Genomic DNA, 20,369 nt, shown 5'->3' with positions numbered 1-20,369 from the left:
GTGTAGATCTATTGTAATTTTGTACATTTGGTGTAAGTCTCTTGTATTTGGTTTTCCAATTCGTTCTTCATGCTTGGGAAAATTTCTGATATTATCTCATTGAAGAGATTGTGCATTCCTTTGGTTTGAAACTCTGTGCCTTCCTCTATCCCAATAACTCTTAGATTTGGTCTTTTGATGCTGTCCCATCATTCTTGGATGTTCTGTTCATGGTTTCTAACTATCTTCACTGTGTGTTCAACTTTATTTTCCAGATTGTAATACTTTGTCTTCATTATCTGACGGTTCTGTCTTCCAAGTGATCTAGTCTGTTGGTTATGCTTTCTATTGAGTTTTTTATTTGATTTATTGTATCCTTCATTTTAAGGATTTCTGATTTTTTTTTCAGAGTCTCTATCTCTTGAAGTAATCTTTTGCTACCTGTATTTGCTGTCTTATCTCATTGTTTGAATGATCAATTTTTGCTTGTATTTGCTCATTTAGGTCATTCTTTAATTCACAGATCATTTTAATTATGAACCTTCTGAACTCCTTCTCTGACATTTCATCAACTTCGCTGCCCATAGATTCTGTTACTATAGTGTTCTGGTTTGTTTGGGGTCACTTTCCTCCCTTGTTTTTTCATGTTGTCTATGTATCTTCCTTTCTTGCAGTGTGGATCTGAGATATTACAGTTTCTTCCCTATATTCTTGTAGTACCTGTGCAGATTGCCTGTACCTCACCTTGATGTTGGGCTTCCAGACATGTTGGTGTCCCTCAATGACTGCTATTGCATCCTGTGTCTGGGACCTGCATAAATTGGAATGGGTGTATCTGGGCCTCTGAGGTTGACCTCCAGGCATAGTCTACTGGTAGGAAGGGGGGTGGTCCTGAGCCAAATGCTAGGCTCTGGCAGCATCTGTCCTGCCGGGGGAGGGGTGAACCGGGCCTACTGAGATTCTGGATCCCATGTGGGCTGGTGTGCACGGTCTCTTTTTAAAAATGTCTTTTTGAAGTTACTGTATTTCAGGCTTATATTCATGATTGTTTCCTAGAAGTCTTCCTTCTAGTTCTGTTCTCCAAGTAAAATATGAAGGATAATTTTCTTTCAGAAATCTCTCATTTCTTTTCAAATCTTCAGAGGCATATTGTTATATTGGGAAGACACGAAATAGACATTAAAGATAAATGACTGTACAAGAGTAATAAATGCCAGAAGACTTATATTATGATAATAATGGCAATAATAATGATAAAGCCAACACATTAGATGCCAGGGAATCCTTTAAATACTTTACGTATGTGAAATAATCTACACAACTCAGATAGATACTATCATTACTGACATTTTATAGCTAAGGAATATGAGACAGTCTGGTTAAGTAACTTGCCCAGGGTCACACAGTTAATAATTATCAACCAGGTTTTGAACTGAAATTGTCCAGTTGCATAGTTTGTGCTAGTAATCCATACACTGTACTAGATGAATCTGCAGGACTTTGGAGAAGGAAGTGATCACTGAAGACTGACATAGTTGTCAGTGGCACTTGGGCTGGAACTTTAAGGACTGATTAGCATTTGAACAGTCAGGATGAGTGAAGGATGAATAAATAGATGACAAAGACATCATGTGTAGAAACATGAAGGTAGAATGTTATGAGGAACTTATGGTAGAATGGTTGTGAGGTAGAACATATAAGGGAACAGTAGAATGTAAACCACTTGTTAATTTGGCTTTTCAGGGCCTGTGTGATCTGGCCTTTGTGTACTTACTCCTTTCCTCTGTCATTAAGCTTTCTTTTCTTTGAACCTATTCAGTGTGCTGTAGCCCTAGGGCCTTTGCACCAGCTGATTTATCTACCTAGCATACTTTTCTCCTTGGATTTTTATTTCTGTCACTTCATTGTCCTTCAGGTCTCTTCTTGGCCTTTTCTGACTATATAAACTAAAAAAGCCTTTCTCTTTCATTATCACATGAACCTGTTTTATTTTTTATTTATTTTTTTAAGAGAGTGAGGAGAGAGAGAGAGAGAGAGAGAGAGAGAGAGAGAGAGAGAGAGAATTTTAATATTTTATTTTTTAGTTTTTGGCAGACACAACATCTTTGTATGTGGTGCTGAGGATCGAACCCCGGGCCAGATGGGTGCACTACCCCTTGAGCCACATCCCCAGCCCAAACCTATTTTATTTTTATCTTTGTTCTCATCTCTGAATGGTATATAAATTCCATTGTTCAACACTCAGCTTTTTTTCTTTTTTTTTGCTAAGAGAATCCTGATTGTGTTTGAGATAACAGTGTGCCCACCCAAATATTTTTCTAGTCTCCCAGTTATTTAGATATAGCTTTGTCAGTGACATATAAGTGGACACGTGGTGGAAGTTTCTGGGATGTTCTCCAGATACAATGGCATGTAGATGCATGCTGTCACTCTTCTTTCATCCATCTGCCCATCTCTTGAATGCAATAGGATTTTAGCAATTTTTTTTTTTGTGTGTGATGATGAGAGGAAGGTCAAGAAACCTGCAGAAACTGTTATGCTGGTATCAAACAAATCAAGTAATGTCAGCCTTCTTGTTATGTGATCAAAATGGTTTCTGTTATTTAAAACCATTGTTAATTGTTTTGTTTGTGTGTATGTGTGTGTGTGTTTGTCACTTGCAACAAAAATATCTGATAAAAATAGAAAAGTCTGAAGGGTAACATCATTGATAGAAACAAAGAAGTCCAGAAGGAACTAATTTTTGGAGGAAGAAATGATAGTTTTATTTTGGAATGGTTGATTTGAGTAGATATTGCAGTGTGCCTCTACTTACTATTGGAGGCATTTAAAATAGTAGTTATATTAGAACCAGATTGCCCATGCTCCAAACCTGGCTCTGTCAGTTACTAGCTGTGTGACCCTAAAGTAGTCATCTAATCTCTCAATATTTCAGTCCCCTCATCTATAAAACATAGATGATAACAAAGCCTAGGGGAGAAATGGTTGAAGTTGAGAGCAGATACTATGTTTTTAAGAGAGAAAACATAGCATGAGTTAATATACAATGAAAGTAAAGAATCAATAACTATTTTATATCTACATTATGGGATGTGGACATAAGTGGAGTCAGTGGAGGAGGAGATGGAGCAGAATCATTCAGAAAATAGGAGGAGAAACAGGAAAACAAAATATTGAAAAAATCAAGGGAAATGCTATTTTAAGAAAGTAATGCTCAGGAGTTTAGATTGTTGTTAGAAATAAAAAGAGAATAGGAACTAATTAATGGCTTTTTAATTTGAGGGATAGAATGAAATGTTTTTAGCACAGTGAAAGGTAAAAGGATTTAAGTTGAGTAGTGAGGAGATACAAGGGAGTAAACATTACTTGTACACCTATTGTACTTCAACTATGGAACTCTTGCAATGAAAAATACATTTCCCATGTATACTCTTTATTATGTGCTAGACATTACTATATATTGTATGAATTTACACATTACTGAACAGGATTATATAAATAAGATTATGCATGCTACCCTTTGAATAATTGGAAGGGCTTTTTAAAAGTGATTTTGACTATATTTGATTTGCACATTATGGGCTGACTTTAGAATCTAACCCTTACGTAGGATATAGCTCCAGTATAGTGTATACCCATATAGCCCATATGGATATAGACTCTTCTCTACTTGGTATAATTTTACATGTATGGTGGAAGAGACTAATGGACAAGGTTTTGGCTTGGAGAGAAATCATCTGGTTCTATTTCTTTACTGTCCAACTAGTAACTTTGTGTGAAATCATTTAACTTCCATCCTCAAGCTTTTTCCTTTGTAAATTCTGAAACCTCTCATATCAATACATAGGAAAAGTGTGATAACATATTTGAACTCCTGAAAGAAGTTAAGCTTCAATGTACTTTTAGTTATGTTATTAAAACAGAACAGTTTAGACTGGTAAACCACTGAAGTCCCTTTTGAAAAGTAATAATGAGGTAGTGAATTCAGTTAACTTAAAAAAAATTTTTTTTGGGGGGGGTACCAGGGATTGAACTCAAGAGTACTTGACCACTGAGCAACTATTTTATATTTTATATCCCAGCCCTATTTTATATTTTATTTAGAGATAGGGTTGCTTAGTGCCTTGCTTTTGCTGAGGCTGGCTTTGAACTCGTCATCCTCTGCCTCAGCCTCTGGAGCCACTGGGATTATAGGCGCGCACCCCTGTGCCCAGCTAAAAATATTTTTTTTTTACTGTCTTATAGGATACGTATTAAAAGTTTGGAAACAAGAAGTATAAAAAAGAAAAAAACCTAATTCTTTCATTAAGAGATAACTAATATTTTCTTCCTTTGGCATTTCCACTTTTATTTGCCTTAAAATTACATCATTCTTGTCATATCATGTTTGTGTGCTGATTCTATTCAACTATGTTAATATAGTTTTTATAGACTTTCTATTTTAGAGTTTTGGGTTCACAGCAAAATTTCACAGAAGGTACAGGGAGTTTCCACAGAGCTTTTTCCCCATTGTCAATATTCTACAACATGGAAGTTTGTTATAATTGATGAATTCAGATTGATACATCATTATCTCCCAAAGTTCACAGTACACATTGGGTTCACTTTGTGTGTTGTGTATTCAGTGGGTTTTGATAAATATATAGAAATATGTGTCAACATAGTATCATACAGAACAATTTCACTGCCATAAAAATTCACTCAGCTCTGTCTGTTTATCTTTCCCTCCCCCAGCCGTACTTTTTACTGTCTCCATAGTTTTGCCTTTTCCTGAAGGTCGTATGGTTGGGATCAAACAATATTTGGCCCTTTTGGATTATTTTTTTTCATTTTATAATATGCATTTAAAATTTCTACATGTCTTTTGATATCTCTCTCTCTCTCTTTCTCTCTCTTTTATAATGTTCCATTGTCTGAATTTATCATAGTTTAGTTATCCATTCTCCTCCTAAATTACCTAAGTGACATCTTGGTTACATCCATGTTTGGGAGATCATGAATAAAGATGCTGTAATCATGTTTCCAGTTTTTGATGTAGACTAATTTGGATAAAACTTTAATATATTTTTCATTTGATAGTCTTTAAATATTTTAATAAACTCAGAAAAAATGGAAAAATGATCATTTTTAAAGCTTGAATAATTATTATGCATAAGTAGGTCTTACATTGCTAGAGGGTTTGCAAAAAGTAGGTGTATTTTGTAATTAAAGGGTAAATGTTTTCTTTCTATCATTTTTTCTGGGGCCCAGATTTGAATCATATTGATGAGCAGAGTAGTCCATTACCAATAAACTCAAATGACTTCTCTCTTGATCTTGAAAGAAAGAATGAGGAAGTGATAATGTTAGCTCTGCTGTGTTGATCTAAAAATGATATTATGCAGATACTTGTCTGATAGATACTGCACTTTTACAAATGACATTAATTGAATGTATGAATGTAAAATGACAAACTGTTTTGGAATATGTTCAGCTGTTGGCTGGTGGTGAAAGATGATTTATCTGATGCTAGCCTTAATTTTTCATTTTTCACATTTTTGCCCTTCTCATTTTTTTGGTAGGATGTAAATAAAATAGAGTAATGTATAAATTAGCAGCATGATATGAATTATAAGATCAGAATTTTATCACCTCTAGTGTTTGTAGTACTTGATTATTTTTTTAAAAATGTTTTTTTAGTTGTTAATGGACCTTTATTTTGTTTATTTATATGTGGTGCTGAGAATCAAACTCAGTGCCTTGTACATGCTAGGCAAGCGCTGTGCCACTGAGCCACAATTCTAGCCCCAGTACTTGATTATTTTAAGTGGTTCATTTCTGTGCAACTAAAAATATATTTATATTTAATGTCTCATTAGATTATTTTAAATTTAACATTGTATCTGTATGCTAGGCTACCCCATTTCTTTTATCCATGTTTCAAGAGAATCTATAAATGTAATATATAAGAATTTGGGGCTGGGATTATATTTATATATAATTTGGCTCTGGTATAGTGCATGCCTGGCAAGTGTGAGGCACTGGGTTCAATCCTCAGCACCACATAAAAATATATTTTAAAAAAGGTATTGTCTCCACATACAACTAAAAAAATATTTATTAAAAAAAGAATTTGAGGATGGTACAGTTGAATGTTGATATTTGAAAGAATTTAGTTTTATCCCTGAAATTACCACTTTAAAACAAATTATGTTTGATGAGTAATATAAATACTGTTGATATTTTTCAGCATTGTCTGTACCTCATGTATACTTTTCAGAATCTTTTCCTATTGGTCTTGATTGCCAATAGGAAAGTTTCTTTCTGTCAAAACATTTTTCAAAGTTTTTTACTCATTTTTTGTGAAAATTGTTTTAATTCTTAAAAAGAACTTAAGAGAAAAATTTTAAATTGCTTAGAGTACTTTTGAATCCCAAATCTACAGACTATAGAAGTTGTGGGTGCCTTCATAAAATTCTAGGTGTTGCTTTTTTTTATGTAATGCATCTTTAGGAGGTAATATGTAAACTGTGGATATTACTATGTATGAGAAAACTACTATTCTTATTGCAGAAATATTTCACTCAAAATATTTTTAAACATAGGAATCTTTTAAAAAACTTAAACATAACTTTATATTGTTGCTTTTTGTCTTTTTAACAGTTTTTGAAGTAGGGAAATTGGATGTCTTTTACCATTTTATAGATGATAGGTAATTTATTCAAGGTCACATTGAGGTAAATTATAGAACTGAGATTAGAATGGACCTTCTGACTCCATTTAATTTTATCTGTCTTTGGGTAACAAACAGTCTTTTACCATATTTTATCATAATTAGTAATACCATTTTGGTGTATTGCTACCACCAAAAAAAAAAAATTACAACTTAACTCTTTAACATGCCTTCAAACTAATATGACTAGAATATTTGCTTGTGGAGTGATCACATAGGGTGGAAGTGAATATGTAACTTTTTATTTTTTAAAGGTGACTAGAAATATTGCTTTTATTGTGTAGAATGTCTGAATTGATGGACTACTCTTTAAATGAAAAATGAAAGTCAATAGTAGCACATTTCCCTCCCCCTTTCCCCTTTGTCTAATCCACTAAACTTCTATCCTTCTCCCCCACCTTATTGTGTGTTAGCATCCACATATCAGAAAGAACATTCGACCTTAGGGGATTGGTTTATTTCACTTAGCATGATAAGTTTATGGCAAAAGTCATAAAGTCATTCTTTTTATGGCTGAGTAATATTCCATTGTGTACTTTTCTTTATCCATTCATCTTTTGAAGGGCACCTGGGTTGGTTCCATAGCTTAGCTATTGTAAATTGAGCTGCTATTAACATTGATGTGACTGTGTATGTAACTATTTTTAATGGAGAAGCATGTATTTAACTATAAATAAACTATATAATGCTAATTCAACTTTAATCTTTTAGCCAAAACAATGAAAATAATAGCACTGGATTAATGTAAACAAGAGACAGTAACAAGAAGGCTAAAACACTATGTTTTGTCATATGTCTGTAGAGTCCCCTATTACATCCAGTAAGGCAATCTTCTGTACTTTCTTTTACAGATGCTGAAGATTTCTTCTAAGGAGAAATATCCCTTATTTACTTTTGTAAATGGTCATTCCAGAGACTTTGACATTACGTCTACCACAACCAATGAAGAAGACCTTTTCTTAGAGGATGAGAAGAAAAGATTAAAAAGAGTCAGCACAGAAGAGTTTGTCCTACTATAAAGAAGAGAACATTTGTGCCCTTTGAAAAGAACACTGAAAGGGGAAGATGAAGAGGAACAAGTACATTTGAAAGTGTTTTTTTTTCACAGATATCTTAATTTTGTATGTTCTTTAAAAATGAAACATTTGAAAATATATAAATTTAAAGATATTTTTCTGAAAGAGAAATGATTTAATGAATATTGCTTTCTAATATATATTAAGCAATTCTGGTTGCATTCCTATTTCTGTAAATCTCTAGTGAAACACTACTTTCACTGTAAGCCTTTTCTTCATTCTTGCATCTGAGCCCATTGTTCTCCTGAAAGTTTTATGGCATAGACCCCTTCAAAGATTGGATACACTAGATAGCTTCAAAAAAACTCAGTTTGTATTAACAATTAGAAGACCAGAGAATGAATTTTAGTGCTACCTAAGCCTCCTGCTATTAGTGCAACCAGAGGCTACTTTTGGATATATATTAATAATTAGATAGTATTTGCTACCTATGATGTACATATAATTATAAATAAGCAGAATTCTGAGTTAAGGTAATACCAAGCAATATGATTTTATAATGGTTATTTGTTTGTGCTTGTTTTTTAGTCTTTTATGAGTAGTAAATATAAACAATTGATTTTTCCCATGAATTTAAAGGTTATGTTATTAATAAAACTGTATCCATTCAAATCAGATAAAGGAAATTATAAAATAGCAATAGTGCTTGCTTCCTATCTCAAGAATGAAATTTTATGAGAATTCAACTTAATATGCAGTTTTTAAATCTAAGATAAGTACCATAAAGATATCAATAGATCCTCCTCTGGTTTTACTGTTTGTTTACAGCAGTATATTAGTGTTTAGAAGCCAAGGCCATTTTCAAAGTAAATCTGCCTTAAGTGCATTATACGTTACTTAAAGGTAAATTTGCGATATAAAAATCCAAGACTTATTGTTGAGCCAGGATTATAAACTAAATAATAAAGATGTGAGAACATAAAATGCCTTTGTTTGGTTTTAATGTTGGGATTGTTTTAATCCTTTCATTTGAAAAATCATTATCTCAAGTGAATTCTATTTATTTATAATGATAGCAAATAATATTGTTGTTCTGAAAGCAAAATATTAACTTATTTTATAGAGATTCTGTTTTTCAATGTGTAATGGTGACTCATTATAAAGATATAAAATTTTGCATCATCTAAAGCCATTGATCTATTCTATCAGGAGAGTCTATTTATTTGGAATTGCATGTAAAGTTGAAACAGGGTGGGCACATTGCTTTCCTATGCCTGAGGGGAGAAATCAGATTTGACATTTCCCAGGGAGAATGGTTTATTGAATTGAAATAAATGGTCTAAAAGCTAAATTTTTTCTTTTCCTTGGATGAAATCTGGACAAATTATGTCCAGTACTAATTTTCCTAGAATGTCAAAGCAGTATGGGAACAGAAGCCAGTGGTGCAGATTTTATATGCTACAGTCCTTTTATCTTAGCTATTTCAATTTACTGTTCCCACACAGCTGCAGTTGTCATAGGGTTCCACAATAAACACATCAAATGAGAGCACTCATACCTTCAAATGGATCAGAACTAATTATAAGTATTCTCTTACAAGAACTGTGCAAAAGCTTAGATTTATAGGGTAGCCTTATTATTTTCCCAGCTTATTTAGGGATCACTTGTAAGTAAAATTTTAGAATGGGACAAATGACCTGGACAAAAATAAGGTGAGAGGAGACAAAAACTTCCTTTATGTTGAATTGTATTGGAAAGGCTGTGTTCAGAATATTGAACAAACAAATCTTACAATATAGTCATCCACATGACTGGAGTAAATGTTTAGAATAAAATTATGAACAATAATATACATATAAAACTATTTAATAATAATAAAAAATATCCAATCATATGTATGAATGAATGAAATCTGAAAGAAGCTGATAAATTTATCTTGCTTACTTGCTAATTTGGCTTTATCTGAGAACCAGCCAGAGGTTAAGCTTATCTTTTCTTGGGAAGGCAGCAACAAAACTATCATTAGGTTTAAAATAAAGGTACTCTCTATCCTGTTTCAGACTTTGTTGTAAACACAGATTTCATTTCAAGTTCAAAGAACCAGTAGGTTCAGTAAGTAAAGTTTATGGACCATCTCTTTCAGTTGGAATAAAGGAACAACGAAAAGGATAAGATTCTAAGAATTGTGGGGGGATCCTCCATTTGGACATCAATATTAAGATACTGGATTTTACCATTAACATTTCAGAAATGAATTTTTAAGATTCTCAATGTGTCTTTTTGATGGTGAAGGCTTCTTTTGTCTCTTCTTCATTAGATTTGATACTTTGAATCCCTTTTTGTCAATGTATTAACCACCAGCGGGCAATTTTGAAAGTCATCATTTCCTGAATGAGTGAATGAGAAGATCCTTTATGGAATAAGTATATCCAAAAAAATTTTCCCTGAGATATTCATTTTTCTGCTTTTACATTAAACAAACCCCATTAAATATATTTTAGAGGAAACTTTTATAGGATTAAAAATTTAGGTCACTTTTCTGTTCTGTTAACCTTAGGATTTAATATTGTACAATGACAAATATCTAAAAGTAGATATGTTAATTCCAACTTGGGTTTAGAGGAATTAAAGAAAAAGATCAGCAAAAATTACTTATCTGTACAATCTATGCAATCTTAGGTCTGAACTCTAACACACACACACACACACACTCACTCTCTCTCTCAGAAATCTCTAGTTACCTTCTATTATTCTATGTCAGGGAGCAATTTACTTCTGGTCAAATCACACTAACCAATTGGATTTCCTAATTTTCTTCTACTGGGGATAAATTTCATTTACATAGTTGACCACAGATTGCCTTCAATGGCTTGCATTTGACATCTTAAATATTTTGACTACATATTCAAGTACAAGTATTTAAAAAAATGAAGTGATTTTCTGAAACAGGAAATGAGAAAGGGTGAAATAATGAAAAAGTATTTATAAATATTAAATCACTATATGAATTGTTATTGAATACATACATTTGTTTATGTACTTATTTCAGGAAGAAACTAGGAATGTAAAATTCTTGTGAAATAGAATCAAGATATACCAGATGTATGGTAAAGGCAATTTCTTGGAAAGTAAAGGGATTATTATTTTCTACAAAAAGAAGAGTAAATGGTTTCAAAATAAAATTAGGAGAACAGTATTTATCAAGTGATATTTTTTGTAGTTCAGTGTTGTCAGTCAACCACAGTTCAATAGTGCTATTCACTGAGTAGTCTGAGGTACTGAATTGAAAAGGTGAAACGTCAGACCACAAAAAATTGGAAACATTCTATCGATTACAAAATATAAATTTTATGTCATTTTATAGTTTGAATCTTAAGTCAGTTTAAAAATCTTAAGCATTTTTGTGTGGCTTTCATGGTTATTTAAAGACTTTCTCTTTGCCTATAAACTTTGAAAAATATTGTATTTAGAGTTGGTATTGCAGACACATTTTGAGTTAGCATTTCCCTCTCTTTCTTTTTTACAGTCTTCCTTGACATTATTGGTGGCAAGCAATGGCCCAAAACATTCACAACTACAGTTATAAAATTCCACTTACTCTCTCACAATGATAAGAAAAATATGTTAAATGTGGAGAATACGTGTTTATCGTTAGGTAGAAAAATTACTTTTTTACTGTGTTACCCTCTAACCAATTTTTCCAGAAATTTAGAAACTCAGTCATCCAAAAGTGAGTCATTAAAAAAAAAGTATTCTATAGAGAAGTAGCTTTTGTTTAAATTATTAAAAATAGATGATACATATAATATGTATATTTTATGTTAAGATAATATAAATTAATAAGAATTAATAAATGGGTTTTAAAAGTTGTTGTATAAGCAGGAAAAGTAAACAAACATTGGAAATCCAGTAGAAGGAAATCTGAGAACAAAAAGATGAGGGAATTATTGACAGCACATTTTGAGTGTCTAGGCAAATACACCATAGTATGCTAAAACAGATAAAATATATAAATTTAAAAGGCTGGTATGGTTTAAAATTGAGTGTAGGCACAGGAAGGTAGTAAATACTGACTGATAACAGAGAGGGGATCTGCAGCTGCCATGCTACACAACTCCAAGAGGCACTATTTTTAGTATATGTTGTGTGCGTGGTACTCCCTGGAGTTGTGCCATGTGGCATTTCTTCTAATATTTATGTACTGCTTTCTTTTTACTCAGCACTGTTCTGATCTGTTTGCTTGTATTAAAATACAGCAAATGAATTAAAGATTGGGAGACTAGAGCTGGGATTAATAGGGCAATTAATATGAGTCATGGGATTTGAATGATCAACAGTGGCTCAGGTCAGGAGAGTCCATTGTCAAAAGTCTAATTACAATAGAGGTTTTTAGGGCTGGGGATGTGGCATAGTGGTAGAGCACTTGCTTAGCATGCATGAGGTGCTGGACTCAATCTCCAGCACTGCAAAAAAAAAAAAAAAAGTTTTTAACGGAGGATACACATGTATATTTTGTATATTTAAATTAATTCCTGGGCTGGGGATACAGCTCAGTTGGTAGAGTGCTTACCTTGCATGTACAAGGCCCTGGGTTCAATCCCCAGCACCACCAAATAAATAAATAAGTTCCTAAATACTTTTAATAGATATCATAGAAAAAATTCTGTTCATACTTTTACTACTTAAACACATTAATTTTTCTAGTTATTTCTATTTTAGGTTCATGTTCATGTTATTCTTTAAGCATGTTTAATGGGTTGAGTTTGGATTCCTATTTAATTTAACCATATTTTATTTGATGGAGAGGGCCAGCAACTATTCAGTCTTTCATATTTTGCTTAATGTATATTAACTCTTTTTTGTGGCTCTGGCTTGCATTATACTCTTTCCTATGATGTGTAACTGGTTTCTAGACCTAATTCACTGTTCTTTCTTTGCTGGTTTTATGACTGCCAGCCCAGAGGTATATAAAGAACCTCTTTATTTTTGTATGTAATTTGTTCCTATAAACACTTGAAATAGTACAATATAAGGAAACTGAATGATAGATGTTTTTAAACATTGTTTTCAAGGGAAGGTTTGTCCCAGGGAGTTTAAAATATAAAAATATTAAAAAGCGTTAAATTATTTTAATCATACTGACTTGACAGGATCTTGATACAATTCCAGCATTTCATATATTTTTTTTTATTTTTGTTCTTTAATAGTAGAACATATAGTTAACTTTAAGTCACCCATGTATTTTTACTGAGGCTACTGATTTTTTTTATGATTTTTTAAATTTGTTAATTAGGTTAAACTTATAACCTACATTTCTTACCACTAGTTTTATCACTTAGGTTTTTCTGTTTTCCCCACATATTTACAAACTAAATACTAATGTCAAATCCAGTAATTGTATAACCTGCTATTTGTGGTGATTTTGGGGTATTAGATTACTTATGTTATATATCTACACAAGTCCAAGAAAAGTCTTTTCATGATCTCCATCTATGTTACCCAGCTTTACATTACTATTACAAAATACTTGGAACAATCAGCTTAAAAGGAAAAAAGGTTTATCTTGGCTCACTGTTTTGAAGGTTTCAATTCATGATCAGCTGGCCCCATTGCTTTTGGTCCTGTGGCAAGGCAGGAGTGCATGGTAGAAGAAGTTGCTCATTTCATGGAAAACAGGAAGAGAGGCCAGAGTCCTAATAGTCCCTTCAGGGACTCACCCTTAGTGGCCCAACTTCCTAACACCAAGTCCTACCTCCTAAAGTTTCCTCCACCTTCCAAAAGTGTTATGTGCAGGGGACTAAGCCTTTAACCCCTGGACCTATGGGAGACACTGTCCAAAACATAGCACCACTCTAGTGAGTGTCAAGTGGTAAATCATGGTTTTCTTTTTTAAATAATAGCCTTATAAAGATATAATTAATTTATTAAACAGTTCACTCTTTCTAGTATACAATTCAGAGGTTTTTAATGTGGTCTAAGAGTTGTACAATGATGACCATTATCAAATTCCAGAACATTTTTCATTACCATAAAAAGAAACCCTATATCTGTTAACTGTCATTCTGTATTCTCCACCCCTCTACTTCCCACTCCCAGCCCTTACAATCACTAATCTTTTCTCTATGGATTTGTCTAGATGTTTTATTTAGTTGAAAACATGCAATATAAGAACTTTTGTTTTGACTTCTTTCACTTAGCATAATTTTTTCAAAGTTCATTCATGTTATAGCAGGTATCAGTACTACATCCTTTTCTTATACCTGAATGATATTTCATTAGACAGATATGCCATATTTTCTTTATTCATCAGTTAATGGACATTTGGGTTGTTTCCACTTTTTTACTATTTTGAATATTGATGCTATGAACATTCATGTATGTGGTTTTATGTGGGCATATGTTTTAATTTCTTCTGGGCATATACCTAGGTATTAGAATTGCTAGTCGTGTAGTAACTATGATTAATTATATGATGAAGTACCAAACTTTTTTCTAAAGTGGCTACATATTTGCAATCCTACCAGCAATGAAGGTTCCAGTTTTTCTTCTGCTTTATAAATCCTCATTATTGTCTACCTTTTTATTTTAGCCATTCTAGTGTATGTGAAGTGATGCCTTATTGTGGTTGTGATTTTCATTTTCCTAGTCACTAATGATGCTGAGCATCTTTCCTTGTGTTTGTTGGCCATTATTATATTCTCTTAGAATTAATGTGTATTCAAATTCTTGGCTCATTTTTAAATTGGGTCATTTGTCTTGATATTATTGAGTTGTAAGAGTTCTTTGCATGTTCTGGATACAAGTCATTTATCAGTTATATGATTTACATTTTTTCCCTTTCTGTGGGTTACCTAACCTTCATGATATTTTCCTTTGAAACAAAAACAATTTTAATTTTGATAAAGTCCAATTTTTCTATTTTCTAATTTTTTCTTTGGTTGTACTTTTGGTAGTGTACTTAATCCAAATTCATAAAGATTTATACTTAAATTTCCTTCATAGTTTTAGCCTTTACACTTAGGTCTTTTATTTTGCATGTAGATATCCAGTTATGTGAGCACCATTTGTTGAAAAGACTGACCTTTCACTATTGAATGGTGTTGGCACTGAAAATGAACTGGCCATAAGTGTAAGGAGTTATTTCTAGACCTTTTTTGTTTGTTTGTTTTGTTTTTGGTGCTGGACGTTGAACTCATGGTCTTGAGCATGCTAAGTGCATGCTGTGCTACTGAACTACACCTCCAGGCCCTGAAATTTCAATTATTTTCTATTTATCTACTGTATGCCAGTACCACACTATCTTGATCTGCTATAACTTTGTAGTAAATTTTGAAATTGGGAAATTGAAGTCCTCCAACCTCATTTATTTTCAAGATTCGTTTGGTAATTCTGAATCTCTGTATTTTCATATTAATTTTAGGACTTTGTGAGTTTCTACAAAATTTAAAAATGTTTTTTCAATCTTCATTTTTAAAACATGGTATTATTGAACTATTGCATAATATAAAATTGACTCAAAATATGTGCATGTTTAGAAAGTTAAGCATGCAAAATTTAGCTCTTATAACCATGGTCATATTGTATGGGAATATATCAAATTAAGTAGATTGTATTACACTACAGCATCAAGCAAGTGCTTCAAAAGTAAGGCTTTACATATTCACTTAATATTGCTAGTTTGGAAAAAACCATGAACCTTTACATTTAATTTCACTGTCAAATTCTCAGTGTTCACAGTAGAGATGGCAGAATGAAGTGGTGAAACAGTGGAATCAGAACGGCTCAGCTCAAATTGTGACAATATCACTTAGTAGCAATGTCGCCTTGAGCAATTTAACATTGACTAAATAGGGATAAGAGCCAGGTGAGGTAGCACATGCCTGTAATCCCAGCAACTCGGGATGCTGAGACAGGAGGATCATGAGTTCAAAGCCAGCCTCAGCACTACAAGGTACTAAGCAACTCAGCGAGACCCTGTCTCTAAATAAAATACAAAAATAGGGCTGGGGATGTGGCTCAGTGGTGAATGCTCCTGAGTTCAATCCCCAGTACCAAAAAAATAAAAGAATTGGGGATGATAGCAACTGTCATATTCTAGTAACAGCATAGGGCTATAGTGAGTTTTTCACTATACTGTTGCAAAAGCATGTAAGTGTTAGTCTGTAAAAGATTCTCGAGAGTTTTACTCATGTCTGTCCCAAGATTTGAAAGACATTAAAAATCTTCAAAACAAAACAAAAACTGGCATTAGAGTATAAGAATTAGAAAAGAAAAACTGAAAACCTCTTAATTTCATTCCAATATTATGTGAGATTCCAAGAAATACATTGAGATTTAAAAAAAAAAAAGAGAGGTCATTTCTATTGGGGAGTTCAGAAATTTACTTAAGAATGGGGGAGTACACACACAAAAAAACTGCTATACATGGTAGAGCAAGAAAGACTAAAAGTAAAATGATATTTGGTTTCAAAAGACAGTTCACATGGTCATGAGTATTAGGGAAATCTTCATAAAAGAAGAGGCGTTTGAGATGAACCCTGAAAGTCTAGGATGACTCACTACATGATGGGGATGAGGGAAGTGTTTGGATTAATAAGAAACAAAGACTCCGTGCCAGTGCAATGTGCAGGTTTTCTAAATGAAAGTGGGGTTGGGACAGTGCCTCTCCCCAGAGGGCACGCCTCTCAAGGTGCATGTGGCTGTCGTGGTTGTTGGGCTGACTGGGGGACATGGCTGGCATTTACTAAGGGAGTGCTGCTAGAAATGAAATGTCCAGGCCAGACCACCAAGGGCAGTGAATGTTGGGCTGAGACAAACTTGCTCAGGTTGATGCCTGGCAGAGACAAAAAAAAGTCAAGGGCTGTAAAGGAAAAAACAAACAGGGTAGAAATCAGAAGAACTGGGTTTAGTTTTCATACCTTTGAAGTATGAAAATTCAAAATTGGAAGATGATTTCACAAACCCTTATTTTTTAAAGTTTTATGTTCTTTTTAATTGATTCTCCATATTTTCCCTCTTTTACACAGATATTACTTGAATGTATTCTTGATTTTCACAGTTATTGTACGTCCTACCATGCTGTTGAATTTGTCCCATAACCTCTTAGCTCTGCTTCATGCACTTGTGAGTCAATGTCTTATGGATGGAGTCTAAACTCAAGACTTTGAAGTGTCAATGCAAAATGTCCCCTTACTATTCCCACGAGTTTCCCAGGTGGGGGATGGTGAGAGTTAAGTTGCTGCAGTCATACCCTTCTTTAAAAGTCTGTTTTACCTGATATAAATCTGTAGATTCTGTGGATGTACTAAGTGAATTTACATGGGGCTAAGAAAGAATAGGTCACTTAATTCAGGGGTTCTTAATGAACCTATGAATAGAACTTAGGGTCTGTGAACTTGGATGGAAAAAAAATTTACCTATTTATTTTCACTAATATCTAGTAGGAATGTAGACAACAAAGTGCATTAACATCAGCAGTAGTTAGAACTTTGTCACTCATAGGAATCAAAGATGTTTTCATATCATGGTTAATTAAGATATCTTGAAATATTATTTACATAGCTTTGAAATTATGGTAGAACTTGCTACTAGGATTGATTAAAGTGTTGATAAAGGGGAATGTTATTTCTGTGTCACAGTTTAAAAATATAAAAACTAGTCCTTTTAATCACATGTATTTTCATTTAAATTTAAAAACATTTTTCTAGAAAGGAGACACGTGTGCTAGACCAGACTTCTAAAGGATTTAAAGTGAAAAAGTTTGGGAATTAGAAAGTTGTGAACAGGATAAAAAAAGCAGAATTTCAGACTGAAATCAGGAGCTGGAGCATTTGGGGTGTTTGAAGTAGTCTGAGAATTGTAGGGGGGGTAAGGTGTGAAGTGCTGATAGGAAGAAGTGCTGGTAGTGCTGATAGGAGGAAGTGGGAGGCAAAGCTACCTCAGAGGGATTTCTGGGGAGGAGAGAGTCTTTGCCCTTGTTGGGAGGAAATTGGTATTACCAGTAAAAAGAAAAACTTGAGTTAATGTGAAGACAAAGGATTAATGATTACAGTGATGGCATCAGTGGCCACAACTGCCATTTATTGGGTAGTTAAGTATTTTTAAAAATAATTATTTAGTTTAATCTTCACAAGATTACTGTGAAGTAGATGTTTCTTTTTTTTTTTTAAAGAGAGAGAGAGAGAGAGAGAGAAATTTTTTTAATATTTATTTTTTAGTTATCGGCCGACACAACATCTTTGTATGTGGTGCTGAGGATGGAACCCAGGCCGCACACATGCCAGGCGAGCGCGCTACCACTTGAGCCACATCCCCAGCCCGAAGTAGATGTTTCTTATCTCCATATTACAGATGACATAACTGAAGGTCAGATATGTTAAGGTAACTTGCCAAGTTTTACAGCTGGAAATTTGCAGGTTGGGGATTTAAGCCCTCCTGATTCTGTAGCCCATTCTAGTTTTTCCTACAACACCTTGAATTAGATGTTCCAAAGGACTGAGAGGAAGTGTTGGATGAGGGCTGAGCTGGATGGGGTGAAGACAGAAAGAAGGTGAAAGGGAAGTCTTTGACCTATTTTTGGAAAACGGGTTAAAGACGCAGTCTATCTGAGTAGCAGGCTAGAGGGGATGAGAAGAGGTGACAAAGATCTGCTTCTGTGTCAGTGGCTTTAAGAATCAAGTCCCTATTGTTTTGGAAGCTGCGAGTCACTGGAAGTTTATGTAATATGCTCCTTTTTTTCTCTCTTCCCTTCACATAGTACATCCTGCCCACCCTGAGGTTAGAAGCCTGATCACAGTAGCCTTATGAAGCAACATTTTGAGCCTTCTCTTCTTTGCCTGGCCTTCAGACCCCAATTTTCCAAGAGACTGCAATTAAGAAAGACCTTTTGTTACTATACAACAGGAGAAAAACTCCCAGTGGTATAAAACAGACTGAGGACTTTGCAAAATATAGCAAGTTCATGTCTGCTAATATGTTAAGTTATTTGGCTTCCCTAGTTTAAGTAGTGATTTATTGTTTTCATGCTAATACAAATTCTTGTATTAATAGGAGCATGGCCCTGGGTTTCTTCATCCGCCTGGGAAAAAATTACTTGTTTGATGGTAAACAAAGAACAGAATTGATTCACTGTCCTCATTTTAAAAAAAGATGGTATGAAGCAATAGTGGAATAATTTTAATTGTAACCATCTAACACTTGCAATCAGTAAGATCATTTGTGTTCTGTTTTTAGGAAATGGAGTATTAAAGAGTACATAGTGCATTAGAAATGCAAAACATGACCACATGTTCTTGGGATTTTGTCAGTGTTACATGAAAGAGCGCTTGTACTGGGATGCTCAGCTCTGAGGGTATTCTCTGTTCAGTGTGTATTTACAGAGATGTATGAATATTTGATTAATGAGTCATGGTCTCTGGAGAAATTTAATAACTGTATTGCTGTACAAAGCCAGGTCCTTAACTGTTAACACAGCTGCCAATAGTGTCATTGACACTGCAGCCCTTTCTGAATCTAATATATTCTGTGGAGTAAATTCCTTGGTTAAAAAGGGATCTGTGAGAGCCATTCAGTTATCTGTTTTGAACTTTACTCAGTTTATAGGCTCTGATTTGTAAAGATTTTTCCAATAAAAACAAGCAATGATAGAGAAACTTAAAAATGACCTTTTTATCTTAATGATTGGTTTCCCCAGAAATTAGTTGGAAAATTATTTATAAGAAAAAAGCAATGATTTTTTATCCTTTTTAAGATTATCTGTTGGGGATTCACTAATAACTTTGGTCTTGATCATCATACAAAAATATCCACAAGAAGTAGGAATACAAGATACATTTCTGATTTAAATATGTAAATCTCACATCTCTTTGAATGCCATAATCTAAATTCATTATTAAACATAATTTAATGCTTTTCCAGCAATAATTGACGGCTAATCTATCCTTTTTCTACCCTTCTCTTTGTTTTGTTTTAAATATCTATGGAGAAATCAATTCTAACTTTCAAAGTTAGGCAGCTATTTTAGTAATGTTACCTCGGTTTAACTGCTTGAGTAACAGGGAGAAATGTCAAAAAAAGATAAATTCAGTGCAGGAGCTTTCGCTGGAAGCTGTAACCGCAGGTTAGAATTATCCATGCTATGCAGAATTTCCTGCAACACCTCTCCTTAGGGCCACAATGCATTACAGCAGACATGTAATGAAGCTGCTATAAAATCTCTGGTAATTAAGGGGGATTTGACAGTAATTGCAACAGTGAATCAACTTAATTATTACCTGCTTCAAAGAGAGCTAACCTGATGTTATAATCTAACCTTTTCTACTTTTAAAATGGGAGATTAAACAAGTATATGTAGCATTTAAGAATTAAATGTGTTAAGATAGAATTGTATTAATATACTTCTTTTTTGCACATGTACACATCAATTTCTTAAGAACTAGCTTTCAGTTCTCTGTGATCCATTAAAGTTATTTGAAATACTCTGGAAATTGAACTTTCAAGCCCACATCTCTTAGTCAAGTCAGCTTCTTCCTGAGTTCTAGGCAGATCTTGATTGTGACTAGCTGGACTTCAACAAAATAAAGGATGCTTTCTTAATGGTAGCCTGTAAAGAAAAGAAGCACCAAAATTATTATCATTACTGACATTTAGATAGACCATCTCTT

At 33.6% G+C, this 20,369-nt stretch overlaps 1 protein-coding gene across 6 annotated transcripts in view; it reads left to right on the top strand.

The window, feature by feature from the left end:
- ATG4C (autophagy related 4C cysteine peptidase) overlaps positions 1-9,058 on the top strand; it is a 104,580-nt gene extending 95,522 nt beyond the window's left edge. For 5 of the 6 annotated variants that reach the window (XM_081308494.1, XM_081308495.1, XM_081308491.1 and 2 more), the window contains one exon: positions 7,543-9,058. In XM_081308494.1, coding sequence (XP_081164620.1) covers positions 7,543-7,710 — 168 coding nt within the window. In that variant the 3' untranslated portion in view covers positions 7,711-9,058. The remainder of the gene's footprint in view (positions 1-7,542) is intronic. The other variant, XM_081308496.1, reaches the window with a different exon arrangement.
- The last annotated feature ends 11,311 nt before the right edge of the window (positions 9,059-20,369 follow it).

This window comes from Spermophilus citellus, assembly GCF_964194105.1.
Source record: "Spermophilus citellus genome assembly, chromosome: 9".
NCBI classification, from domain to species: Eukaryota; Metazoa; Chordata; class Mammalia; order Rodentia; family Sciuridae; genus Spermophilus; species Spermophilus citellus.
The sequence above is the reverse complement of the archived record's forward strand: the minus strand, read 5'-3'. Positions and strand labels throughout refer to the sequence as shown.